General features: G+C 48.3%; 1 protein-coding gene across 4 annotated transcripts in view; it reads right to left on the bottom strand.

The window, feature by feature from the left end:
* LOC105469919 (interleukin 20 receptor subunit beta) overlaps nt 1–12,711 on the bottom strand; it is a 43,305-nt gene that overhangs the window by 14,864 nt on the left and 15,730 nt on the right. For all 4 annotated transcript variants that reach the window (XM_071090965.1, XM_011721523.2, XM_011721525.3 and 1 more), the window contains 3 exons: nt 6,688–6,812; nt 4,161–4,311; nt 716–858 (listed from right to left, as the gene is read on the bottom strand). In XM_071090965.1, the coding sequence (XP_070947066.1) occupies nt 716–858; nt 4,161–4,311; nt 6,688–6,812 (419 nt within the window). The remainder of the gene's footprint in view (nt 1–715; nt 859–4,160; nt 4,312–6,687; nt 6,813–12,711) is intronic.

The following is a 12,711-nucleotide window of genomic DNA, read 5'->3' as shown; positions in this document are numbered from 1 at the left end:
CAGCCAGAGAACATGGGGGAGCTGTTGGAGGCCTGCTTTTGGGTTTCCCCCACCATTGTATGGGTGCATGGGTCCTATACCCACTGGAGAGACCCAGACCTGTGGTCCGGGGCCCTCAGGAGTAAGATAAGAATTCTGGCCTCATGAGGATCTGAGAAGACAGGTAGGGTCTCCTAACCTCAGGCACTCACTATGAAGGTCCAGATTGTTGTCCCTTCACCCCACCCTATCCCACCAAAATCAAAGCACAGTCCATGCCTCCCATGTACATCTTCACTCTGAGAACAATGAGGCTTTTGGCATGTGAATTGAATAAGTTGGGTTGGAACATGTTATTGGGTGTAGTTGCTGTTACAATTGTGGGAAGAGGCCAAGAATGCTCAGCAGGCCATTCTGGGAGGGGAAGACCATGAGTGACTCCTGCAATGCTGAGCATCCTGGGCTGGGCAACACATCTTCTCTCTTTGCCATCCCAGGCCCTGGGAGAGAGCAGAGGTGGCCTGCCTCAGGAAGGTCACCACACCCTGGAGAAGGGAGATTTCTTCCAGTATCTCTAGTTAGAAATGAAGTCTTTTGTAAGTATTCCTCTCCCCTCTCTGTGCAGATGCCTATAATCTCATGATGGAAACATGGAAACATGTGTCCATGCCCAGCTAAGGTCCAAGCTACATCTGGTCAGTGTTACACTGAAAGGAATAAAGAACTACTCTATTACCAAGGTGTCTGGGAGGACCACCACAGGGCAACAGGAGTACTGGAGCAGCCGGCCCATTTTCCAGACGAACAGTGGCACGACCACAAGGATCAGCATGAAGCCAACAAAGGCAAACAGGGCCAGTACCAGGGGAATGGCCTCTCCTGAAAACAAAAGATAAAAACAGGCTTAGAAAACAGCAGTGAAGATTAAATCTTCAATCCTGAGCCTCCCCCAGTTTCCTGGAGTTGACTCTGCACATTGGCTAAGACGGCAGATACCATCATCCTGAGATTTGATGTGTGCCTTAGTGACCAAAATTACCACCATTAAAAGCATTTTTCTAGAATCCAGATTAAGGCATGGTTTCCAGAAAGCCCCAGGGAAGATTAAAATCTTTTTCTTGTGACACAAAAGGGAGGAGTATCATGTGTTAAGCCAATTGCTGTGTTAGCACGTACCTTGGCACCACTGCCAGGAGGAAGGCAGAGTGCCAAGCCCTGGGCAGGATGAGGGGGAGGTATTGAAAGAAACAGCACAGAATGGGGCTGGGCGGTAACTGAAAACAAAGTATGTTTCACAATTCACTCTTGGCATTGATTCATGTTATGGAGGAAATGGTTCAGAAAACAGTCAGAAAATAACTACAATATATCAAGCCCCTATTTTGTGTGCTAGGGCTACTGTTGCTTTCCAGAACTATGCTAGGGGCTGGATGTGTAGTTGCTTGTTCTTCACAATGAGTGTGAGTGCCCCTGCTTTTATAGAAGAGGAATCTATGCTCAGAATAGTTAAGTGGCCTACTCCAGGTTACCCAGATAGGACTGGCTCCAAAGCTCACAGTCATTCTACCAAATAATTGTAGCAGAAAAGGCCAGATTTGAGCATCTGGAGATGCGGAAGAGGGTACAGGTTATTTTCCCATCTCTCTTGAGCAACACAATTAGCCTCTTTGGGCCAGGCTACTCACCTGCAATGTGAAGGGTAGCCCAGTCAATGAGACTGGAGAAGCTGGTGGACTTGTGGCTGGGGGCATTGTACATTGTTTCAATGATTTTGGAAAATATTTTGGTGGTACGCATCAAGAGATACACAAATGTTCATACCCTTTCATCCACTCCTGCAATTTTTAATATTTAATTTTTGTAGTATATAGTGGGTGTATATGGGGTACATGAGATGTTTTGATATAGGCATGCAATGTGAAATAAGCACATCATGGAGAATAGGTAGCCATCCTCTCAAACATTTATCATTTGTGTTACAAACAATACAATTACACTCTTTAACTGACGTTAAAATATACAATTCGATTATTGTTGACTATAGTCACCCTATTGTAGCTATCAAATAGTAGGTCTTATTCACTCTTTCTCTTTTCTTTGTGCCCATATCCTCACTTCTCCCCAACTCCTGAAATTTTAATTCCAAAAACTAATCCCAAGGAGGAAACAACTATATATATAAGTCAGTTCTTAGCAACATCTGAGCTAGAGCAGTAGCCTTTCATTTACATATATTGACATATACATATGCTTTTTTTAAACACAATCTTGCTCTGTCACCCAGGCTAGAGTGTAGTGGTGCAATCTTGGCTCACTGCAACATCTGACTCCTGGGTTCAAGCGATTTTCATGCCTCAGCCTTCCCAGTAGCTGGGATTACAGGCATGCGCCACCATGCCTGGCTAATTTTTGTAGTTTTAGTAGAGATTGGGTTTCACCACAATGGTCAGGCTGGTCTCAAATTTCTGACCTCAGTTGATCCACCTGCCTCAGCCTCCCAAAGTGCTGGGATTACAGGCATTAGCCACCACACCCAGACCTTTAAAAATGAGGTAGAACCACCATTCTGAGCAAACTATCACAAGGACGGAAAACCAAACACCGCATGTTCTCACTCATAGGTGGGAATTGAACAATGAGAACGCTTGGACACAGGATGGGGAACATCACATACCGGGGTCTGCTGTGGGGTAGGGGGAGCGGGGAGGGATAGTATTAGGAGATATACCTAATGTAAATGACGAGTTAATGGGTGCAGCACACCAACATGGCACATGTATACATATGTAACAAACTTGCACGTTGTGCACAGGTACCCTAGGACTTAAAGTATAATTTTAAAAAATGAGGTAGATCCATATGTATTGACATGAAAAGATGTTCACAATATACTACTGAGTGAAGACAAGCCAAGTACAGAGTAGTAGGTACAATATCATCCCATCTATGTGTGTGAGCATTGGTACCACACAGACAACGCCTGGAAGATTAAACACCAAACTCACTGACGGAAACCTCCTGTGTAATATGCCGAAGAATGGGGCGCACTCATCTCTTCATTTATTTATTTATTAAAATGAGACGAGGTCTCGCTATATTGCCCAGGCTAGTGTTCAACTCCTGGGCTCAAGCAATCCTTCTGCCTCAGCCTCCCAAAGTGCTGGGATTACAGCTGCGAGCCACCATGCCTGGTCCTACCCCTTACTTTATATGCTTTGGTGTTGTTTGGATTGTTAAGCAAGCTTGACTTGTATGATTTTATAAAGTAGTATAAAATAGTAATCAGGAAATCTGCATGAAAAATGTCATGCATATGATATTTGTGAAAAAGCAGGCATAAAATGTATGTTATAGGACTACAGGATGTGCCTACACATGGGAATGACTGAAGGATGATGCCCTCAATGAGCCGGGTGTGGTGGCTCACACCTGGAATCTCAGCTCTTTGGGAGGCCAAGACCCAGGCAACAGAGCAAGACCTTGTCTCTACATATGCAATAAAATAAATTTTTTTAGAAAGAAAAATAAATAAATACATGTACTACAAAATTAAGGTAATAATTAGTCTTTTAAAAAAGATTATTTTTTTTTAAGACTAAAAGGCTATACACAAAAATGTAACTAGTGACGTTTAAGTGACAGATCATGGGATGTAGGCTCTTATTTGGTTTTGCTTCTTTTCAAAGGGTTTTTAAACATTGTAGGTTTTCTGACCTTAAAATATTCAAGGGAAAAGAGTAATTCAAACGAGGATTCTCTAGACTTTCCATAAGGTCCCTTCCAGATGAAGAAGGCTGTGGCGTTATACAAGGTAGTGCCTCCTTCCAAGGTCTGACCCTCTGAAGCCCGTGACTGCCTCTCCTGCAGCCGGCTCTGACTCTCAGGCAGTAACTATCTGGTAAACCAGTCTTGCAACACCTGGCGCCCAGGCCTAGGAAGCTTTGAGGGGGAAAGTGTTTCAGACAGCTGCTCGTAACCCCACCCAGCCCCAGGGTGGACTCCCACCTCTAGGGAATCAGAGTGACAAACATACTTTCACCATGGGAACCCACCCGGTCCATGAGGGAGGTCAGTGAAATCAAGGGAAAAGTCAGAACCAAAGGAACCCAGCAAGCCTCTGAGATATGCCAGGAAGGGCTATCACCTGTGCAGGGCTCCAGGGACAGAGAAGCCAGCCTTACCTTGCACCTCCACACATTCTGTCTGGCTGAAGGCGCTGTACCTCCCAATGGCCTTCACGAATGTCTGGGCCTTCACACAGTATGCAGCCCCTGGCTCCATGGTTTCTAGGTGCACTGGAATACCCCCGCTCCTCACCATTTTGACATGTTCCTTTGAGAGACCAGAAAACACAGTTATTGGTCAAGTGTGGTGGCTCACGCCTGTAATCCCAGCACTTTGGGAGGCTGAGGTGGGCAGATCACCTGAGGTCAGGAGTTCAAGACCAGCCTGTCCAACATGGTGAAACCCCGTCTCTAATACAAATACAAAATTATCCGGGCATGGTGGCAGGTGCCTGTAATCCCAGCTACTCAGGAGGCTGAGGCAGGAGAATTGCTTGAACCCAGGAGGTAGAAGTTGCCATGAGCCAAGATCATGCCATGGCATTCCAGTTTGGGCGACAGAGTGAGACTCTATCTCAAAAAAAGGAAAAAGAAAAGTTATTCCCAGAAGGCAGCAGGACTGGAAAGGGCAAAAAGTGCCAAAGAAGGAAAGTTGCAGATACTTCCTTTCCAGATGCACACAGAATGTTGCCTCTCACTTATGCATACATTCATTCAACCATATTTGTTAAGTACCTACTATGTGCTAGGCACTGCTCTAAGCACAGGGACCTAGCATTGAACAAAATGGACAAAGTTATTGCTCTCATAGAGCTTACATGGGGTGAGACAGATGATGAAAAAGTACACATCAGGTGGTGATAAGGACCGTGAAGGAAAAAGCAGAGCAAAGGGATGGTAACGAGGAGGCACCATTTTAAACAGAGTGGTTAGAGAAGGCTTCTCTGATAGGGTAACATTTGTGCAGAGACCCTGACTTGAGCGGGGGCTTGGCATGGCCACTGCTGCCAGGGAGTCAGTGCAGTGGAGCCATGAGCAGCACCTCCTCACTCATCCACCCATCTGTCCATCCATCTGTTCACCCTTCCACCTCCATGCCCCTCCCTAAGGCTGTGCTCCTCATCTGAACCTGTGGAGGCTTGCCTGAACCAAGCCTAGATGACTCAGGGTATATGCTCCCCTCTTAGCCCTGGCACTGTCAGTTACCTAGGGTGGGTAGTGGGCTCCATCCCAATGAATCTGAGGGAGCTGCATGCTTCCTCCTGCACAGGCTCTGCCCTGTCCCCAACACTACTCCATCTGCCTGGCTGGCAATGCCATATCCTACAGTGGGCTCTTGCCTAGCAGGGGGTAAATACTGAAACCCAGTGTTGTACCTGCCCACACCACCTTTCATGGGAAGCTACCCAACCTACAGCCCTCTTTGAATGGGTGGTGAGGCACGTGCTCTGAGTCCAGATACTGCTATAAGATCAAGGGTACCCTTGGCCTGAGAAAGGTCCAATCAGGGGCGAGCTGGCTACCAGCAACCCCTGAAGCTTGGCCTGATAAGACGAGCAAGACCAATTGGATTCTTCTTCTGAGGATTTGGTCTTGGGAAACTGAATACCGAGAGCTAGAAGCAGGGACAAAGGAGAGAGGACACAGTGAGGAGGAGTCAGGCCTAAGAGGCCTGGAGGGGCTGGGGGGCACATCATAGGCATGAGTAGGAAGCATTGATGAGGGATCACAGCCTGGAATAAGCTAGGAAAGGGCCACAGAAAGTGTGCAAGAGCAGGGACCCACCACAGGGGAGCAAGGGCTCTGGGGGAGCAAGGGCTCTGGGGAAGCGAGGCTGTAGCCTGGCCCTGTGCCAGCTCTGTTCATAGATCTGTGAGAGCTCCTTATTGCACCGTATTAATCCCTGTGATAAAGCCTGTCTTTGCTTGTGCTGCCTGGAGTGGGCCTCTAAGCTTTGTCACCATATGCTTGGACAGAGTCTCCACAGGTCTGAGTGTCCCCTAGTTCCTGCTCATGCTCCACTCCTTGTACTGCTGCTGCTTGTCTGGCTAGTCCCTCTGTGAGGGCTGGCCTCCCAGCCATCCCAGGCTGTAGGACCCTTCCCATGGGGAAGGCAGCACCCCACCTGGGCATTCTGCGTGGCCCACCTGCTCATAGTTAGATGGGTTTACTCATAAGCCAGCTCCTGGATCCCTGCCTCTACCTCTTCATCCTGCCAAGATACACACCCTCAGGAGGTTTGTACCAGCCTTGTGTGCTTTTGAAATCATCCTGTTGATCTAGAAATCCTGACTGCTGCCCCTAAGTGGCTGAGGAGATGAACTGATGAGGGAGAAAAAAGGCATTGAAAAGATATTGTGGGTCCAGCTAGGTTAGAGTTTAGGGTAAGGGGGCAGCCCCACACTTCAGGAGATCTGACCTGGAAAGGCTCCCAGCCAAGGAATGATTGAATGGACCAAGGCAGTTCTTTGGAGAACAGACTGATGGGGTGGTCAGCATACCCATCTTTTGCACACTTCACCCAGAACTGCTCATCCCTAGGTAACCCAGTGAGCACTGCAGGGGCCGCCTGCCCTTGCTCACCCTCAGAGATTTGTGCCTTCTTTCCCGAAGCCTGACTCAAAGGCCAAGGCTGGAGTCTCACCTCGGCACCAGGCTCCCTCCTCCAGTAGGCCACAAGGAACTCAAACTGGGGCCCCAGGTCCTCCAGCTCAATAACCAGGTGGAAGCCATCTTTGGTGATCTCCATCCCAGGTGGGGTAAGGATGGCTGTTGGCAAGACAACAGGAGAGTCAAAGCCAGCCCCAGACAGGGCTGATTTCCCTGGAACACAATGACCGTGACATCTATGGAAATATACCAGTCTCTGTAGGGAAGGGAGGGAGTCAGCTGTAGCTTCAAGCTCATGGAAACATGTACACAAATACGCTCCTGTATGCGGCAGGTGCTCAGGTGCTGTATGCTCAGGTGCTTTTTGAGTGATGAATGAATGAAAAAACAAATGACAAATACTATAATTCTCTTCTTTTTTAATCCTTTAACAAAGTCCACTGTTCCTTCTCCAGGAGGCACATATACACAAGAAAAGTGATTAAAAACTGCAGTAAACATTATCTCTTGCTCTTTTAAAATTTTATGATCCATGCCCCTCCTGTCACCACTTTTTCAGCAGAAATTGCTCCTCATTTTGGCTCATCTAAGTGAGCAGATGCTATATTTTAATGCTTGCCAAATGCCTATGTGAGCTCAGGTCTATACTGAACAGCCAGGCCCGGTCTTTGCCCCCTAGGAATGAGCATAGCTGGCAGGGCCATGTGCATTCCCACAACTCACATAGATCTGTGGCATGTACTGGCTACTGACAACTTTCCCATATCAGCAGATGAGCAGCCCATGAATACGGCTGGCCATTCTATTCTCAGCCCAATTCTATTTTTCATCTCATATCCTGAGTAAGGGATGCTGGCAAGTTACCAGCTTTTTTTTTTTTTCTTTTCAGACAGGGTCTCACTGCCGCCCAGGCTGGAGTGTGCAGTGGCACTAGCATGGTTCACTGTAGCCTCGAACTCTCAGGCTCGGGTAATCATCCCACCTTAGCCTCCCAAGTAGCTGGAACTACAGGCACACATCACCACACTCAGTTAATTGTTTGTATTTTTTGTAGAGATGGGGTTTCACCACATTGCCCAGACTGGTCTCTAATTCCTGGGCTCAAGCAGTTTGCCCACCTCGAGCTCCCAAAGTGCTGGGATTACAGGAGTGAGCCAATGCGCCCGGCCCACAGGCTTTTTACAGATTCCAATAATCAACTCTAGAAATTACAGCATAAGCACAAACATTATCTTTCATATTGCAAGGTCCCCAGCAGAGAGGCCCACAGCCTGTGTGAATTCCTTACCATCAGCAGACCAAGAGCAGAAGGGCCCACACAGATAGTCTCTACACCCTGGTTACTGGTGATGGAGTTATACCTGCCTCTCCGACCCAGAGACTGCAGGACCAGAAGGGCCACTCTGATCACTGGTCTTGGATTGGAAAGTGGGCTGGGGCATGCTCTGGGCTAAATCTGCCTTCCCTGGGGTCAGCGGACACTCAGAAGAAAGGCAGTGCCTTTCCCCCTCGCCTCCCTCATCAGAGAAGTGTATATGCTTGGCTGTTGGAGAGCTACCTGGATAGGGGTCAGGAGGACTTGGGAAGTCAGGGCCGACTGTGCAAAACACACTCAGTGCTGAGATTCATATGACCACACAGCACCACTAGCACTACCTCTGAAACACCTCCAGAAGTGAAACAGATATTTCACTCCTCGACTTTTCTGTCAGATATGATTAGAATTGGGTCTTCTGATCTCCATCTTTATTAAGACCAGAATTAGAGAAAATAATCTGAAGCTTCAGTTCAGAGGAGAGTTGTTCGACAGCGTTAGGGCAGGAACCTCTGTCCTATGCCTTCTGCATGCTTATCTCATTTAATCTGCCCAGGAAGCTTTAGAAGGTAAACACTGTTCCTGTTTTTTTATGGGGGGGGCGGGTGGGGGCGGTTTTTTGAGACAGAGTCTCGCTCTGTCACCCAGGCTGGAGTGCAGTGGTGTGATCTTGGCTCACTGCAAGCTCCGCCTCCCAGGTTCATGCCATTCTCCTGCCTCAGCCTCCCAAGCAGCTGGGACTACAGGCGATGGGGTTTCCCTGTGTTAGCCAGGATGGTCTCGATCTCCTGACCTCGTGATCCACCCACTTCGGCCTCCCAAAGTGCCGCGCCCAAAGTGAACCACCGCGCCCAGCCTAACATTGTTCCTGTTTTACAGAGAGATTAAGTGACATGCCCAGAGTCACAGAGTTAATCTACAGAATGTGAGCCCATTTCTTTCTACATTTCTACCTCCCTCGTGTGGGGTGTTTAGTCTCTTTACTAGTGGATCTCAACCCTGGCTGTACATGAAAATAATCTGGGAAGAATTTTAAACTCCCAGTGAACAAGATGCATGCAGATCATTTAAACCAGACTCTCTGTGGAAGGGCCCCAGGCAAAAGTGATTCCAAAGCTCCCCTGTGACTCGAATGTGCAAAATTAAAAACCTCTGCTCTCAGGCCGGGCGCGGTGGCTCATGCCTGTAATCCCAGCACTTTGGGAGGCCGAGGCAGGCGGGTCACGAGGTCAGGAGATGGAGACCATCCTGGCTAACACAGTGAAACCCCGTCTCTACTAAAAATACAAAAAATTAGCTGGGCGAGGTGGTGAGCACCTGTTGTCCCAGCTACTCGGGAGGCCGAGGCAGGAGAATGGCGTGAACCCGGGAGGCGGAGCTTGCAGTGAGCCAAGATCACACCACTGCACTCCAGCCTGGGCGACAGAGTGAGACTCCGTCTCAAAAAAAAAAAAAAAAAAAAAATCTTTGCTCTCAGTAAAGCTTCCCTTTAAGAATGTGGACCCTCAGCTAGGCCTAGCGGCTCATGCCTGTAATCCCACTGTAATCCCAGCACTTTGGGATCACCTGAGGTCAGGAGTTGGAGACCAGCCTGGCCAACATGGAGAAACTCTGTCTCTACTAAAAATACGAAATTAGCCAAGCATGGTGGCACATTCCTGTAATCCCAGTTACTTGGGAGGCTGAGGCAGAAGAAACGCTAGAACCCAGGAGGCGGAGGTTGCAGTGAGCTAAGATCGTGCCATTACACTCCAGCCTGGGCAACAAAAGCAAAACTCCGCTTCAAAAAAAAAAAAAGAGAGAGAGAGAGAGAGTAGCAATCCTTTTCAGGAGAGCCTTAAATCAAGATTTTTCATATTTCTGCAGAGAGGTCTGAGTGGCCTTTTTCAAATGGAAGAGGACAAACTTAATACCTTTAAGAGATCATGATGCCACCCCAGTTCATTTGCTTGGATCACAGAGGGATCTCATAGAACCGTTATCTTCCGTCTTCTGATGCAAGGACAGAATCCTGTACCTCAGCTCCCCCTGCAGCAAGCTCTTTTCCTGTTTATACTGGCCTCCTTAAGTACAAGGTGTTACAGCACATCCCCACCCACATAGTTTTGCAGGCACTCCCTTATCTTTATGTGACCCATGCCTGCTTTCCAACAACAGCTGCCAGCCCCCAGCAATGGTCTTGGCTGGATCCCTATGCTCTTAGGAGCCAGAGGGAGATGGTGCTGGGTGCTGCCTGGGCACTGCAGGTAGTGGCAGTTTTGCAGTGCCCTCCAGGGCCCATTAATCTCCCCCAGATCCTGCCACTTCGACCAACTCCTCCTGGAACAAATTCAGCCAGATGATCATCCTCTCCATTCTATGAAGTCACTCCATTCCATTCCATTTCAGTCCTGGTGCCTGGGAAGGAGGCCTGGGCAAAGGAGCCCATGATCTGCACCAAAATTCCTTTTGTTATCCCATTCCAATGGTCCTATTCCTGCCCCATCCCTTCCCTCCTCTGCTCTTCAGCTTGGGCTCCCCTCCTTCTAAACCTTCCTAATTTCCATCTAATATCATACACTCCTCAGTAACCTTTGACTCATCCAAATGCTGCAAATTCTGCCCCAAACCTTCCTCCACCATTACTCACAACAGAAGTTCTTCTGCCACATCACAAAAACAGAGGCTGAGGAAGACCCTTATTTTGCCTTTCCTGCAGCTCTAAATTGGTTACATTCCCACCCATTCCTTGCCCCTTCCTACCTCCATGCAGTCCTCCACCCCAGCAGCCAGATGGTCATCCTCTCCACTCCATGAAGTTACTTTCTCAAGGGCCCATCCAGGGGCTTCCTTCAGCCTCTTAGGAGCTGTTCTATTCTCCCTACCATGATTCTCTACCCTGGTGCCCTTCCCTCCACCCACATTTTAAAGTCTGAGGTTTTCCAGGACCTTGTCCTCTCTCCATCTTCAACATCTTGTCCCTAGACAGTCTCATCTACTTCCAAACCTTTAGCTGTTAACTTTGTGATGGCCCCTTGTGATGGTTCATTCCTATAATCCCAGCACTTCCTGAGCCTGAGGCAAGAAGATCACTTGAGCTCAGGAGTCTGAGGCCAGCCTGGGCAGCATGGTGAAACCCCATCTCTACAAAAATACAAAAAAATAGTTAGTCAGGTGTGGTGGCGTGTGCCTGTAGTCCCAGCTTCTTGGGGGCCTGAGGCAGGAGGATCACTTGAGCCCAGGAGGTCAAGGCTGCAGTGAGCTGTGTTGGCGCCACTGCACTCCAGCCTGGGCAACAGAGCAAGACCCCACCTCAAAAACAAAATAAAACAAACAAACGAACAAAACCACTTTGTATTATGTATCTGGCTTTAAGCTTTCTGAGCCTCAGAGACTGATTTCCAGCTGCCAATCAGACATCCATGACATGACATCTTGCAGAAATCTCATTCTCAAAACCTGGGGTGTCTCCTATTCTTCAAGACCAGCGGCCTTAGTTGGTGTTCTCACCAACTCCAATCGGCAGTTGGACACCATCATTCTCTCTCCCTTCTCCATCCCCACAAACTTGGTCCCTAAGCTCTGTCCTTTCTAAATCAGTCATGTTTCTTGGATTCATCATCTCCTTCCCATCCCCTTCCAAACTCTTGGGATCAGTAGGATTATTACAACCCCCTCCTTGCTCTTCCCCTGCCCTGCAGGCTTGCCCTACTCTGGTTCACTTTCCACACAGCAGTCAGAGTGGTTGTTTTGTAAGACAGACCTGGTCGGCCGGGCGCAGTGGCTCATGCCTGTAATCCCAGCACTTTGGGAGGCCGAAGCAGGCAGATGACTTGAGGTCAGGAGTTCAAGAACAGCCTGGCCAAAGTGGTGTTGCATGCCTGTAGTCCCAGCTACTTGGGAGGCTGAGGCAGGAGAATCACTTGAACCCAGGAGGTGGAGGTTGCAGTGAGCCGAGATCGCGCCACTGCACTCCAGCCTGGGCAACAGAGTGAGACTCCATATCAAAAAAAAAAAAAAGGATATACCTGATCTAGATCCTCTCATTTTTCATGGCTCCCCTCTACTGACTTGGTCAAGCTTCATGTCAGAGCCCTTCACCACATGATCAGCTGCTTCCTTACCCCCTGCCCATCAGCCCTTGCCTCCTCTGTTCCCCAAACACACACGTCCTTTTACACAATGGCCAGTGCTTGTACTCAGCCATATTTGGCCACCTATCTGGATTCCTCTATTATTTCTTTTTCAATCCTTTTCCAGGTACCACTCCAAAAGAAAAGTTATTTATTTCCCACAAAAGTCATTATAGACGGGCAATTTTCCGGTGGCTCTGTTAAATGTATAAATCCTCTTGCACAACAAAGCTGATTACATGGGCAGTAAATATGCAGTTAATGAGGCATCAAGTGGGAGGCAGTGTAAGATTTATGGAGGCACAATCAGGGTAGGGAGCAGCAGTCCTGGTGCCATCTCTTCACTTCCAGAGCAGCTTTCCTTCCAGGTTCCCAGTGTCAGCATCCCCAACACCTGCACTCCCTGACACAGACAATCAGGAATGACTTGTAAAGTTAAAGGGCATGAGAGAGAACAGCACGTAGAAAGCAGTTGGCAATTTTTCAAATGGACCAGTAAGGGTTGTTTGTGTTCACAATACCCTGGCTTTCCAGGACTATTTTGATGTTAAAAAAAAGTCTAGATAGTCTAGGTGAACATGGTTCCCAAAGGAGTGGCTGGTGGGGGTGGGAGTGTAAAGAGAGAAGGACC

Source organism: Macaca nemestrina, chromosome 2 (genome assembly GCF_043159975.1).
Source record: "Macaca nemestrina isolate mMacNem1 chromosome 2, mMacNem.hap1, whole genome shotgun sequence".
NCBI lineage: Eukaryota > Metazoa > Chordata > Mammalia > Primates > Cercopithecidae > Macaca > Macaca nemestrina.
This window is presented reverse-complemented; position numbering and strand designations above follow the sequence as displayed.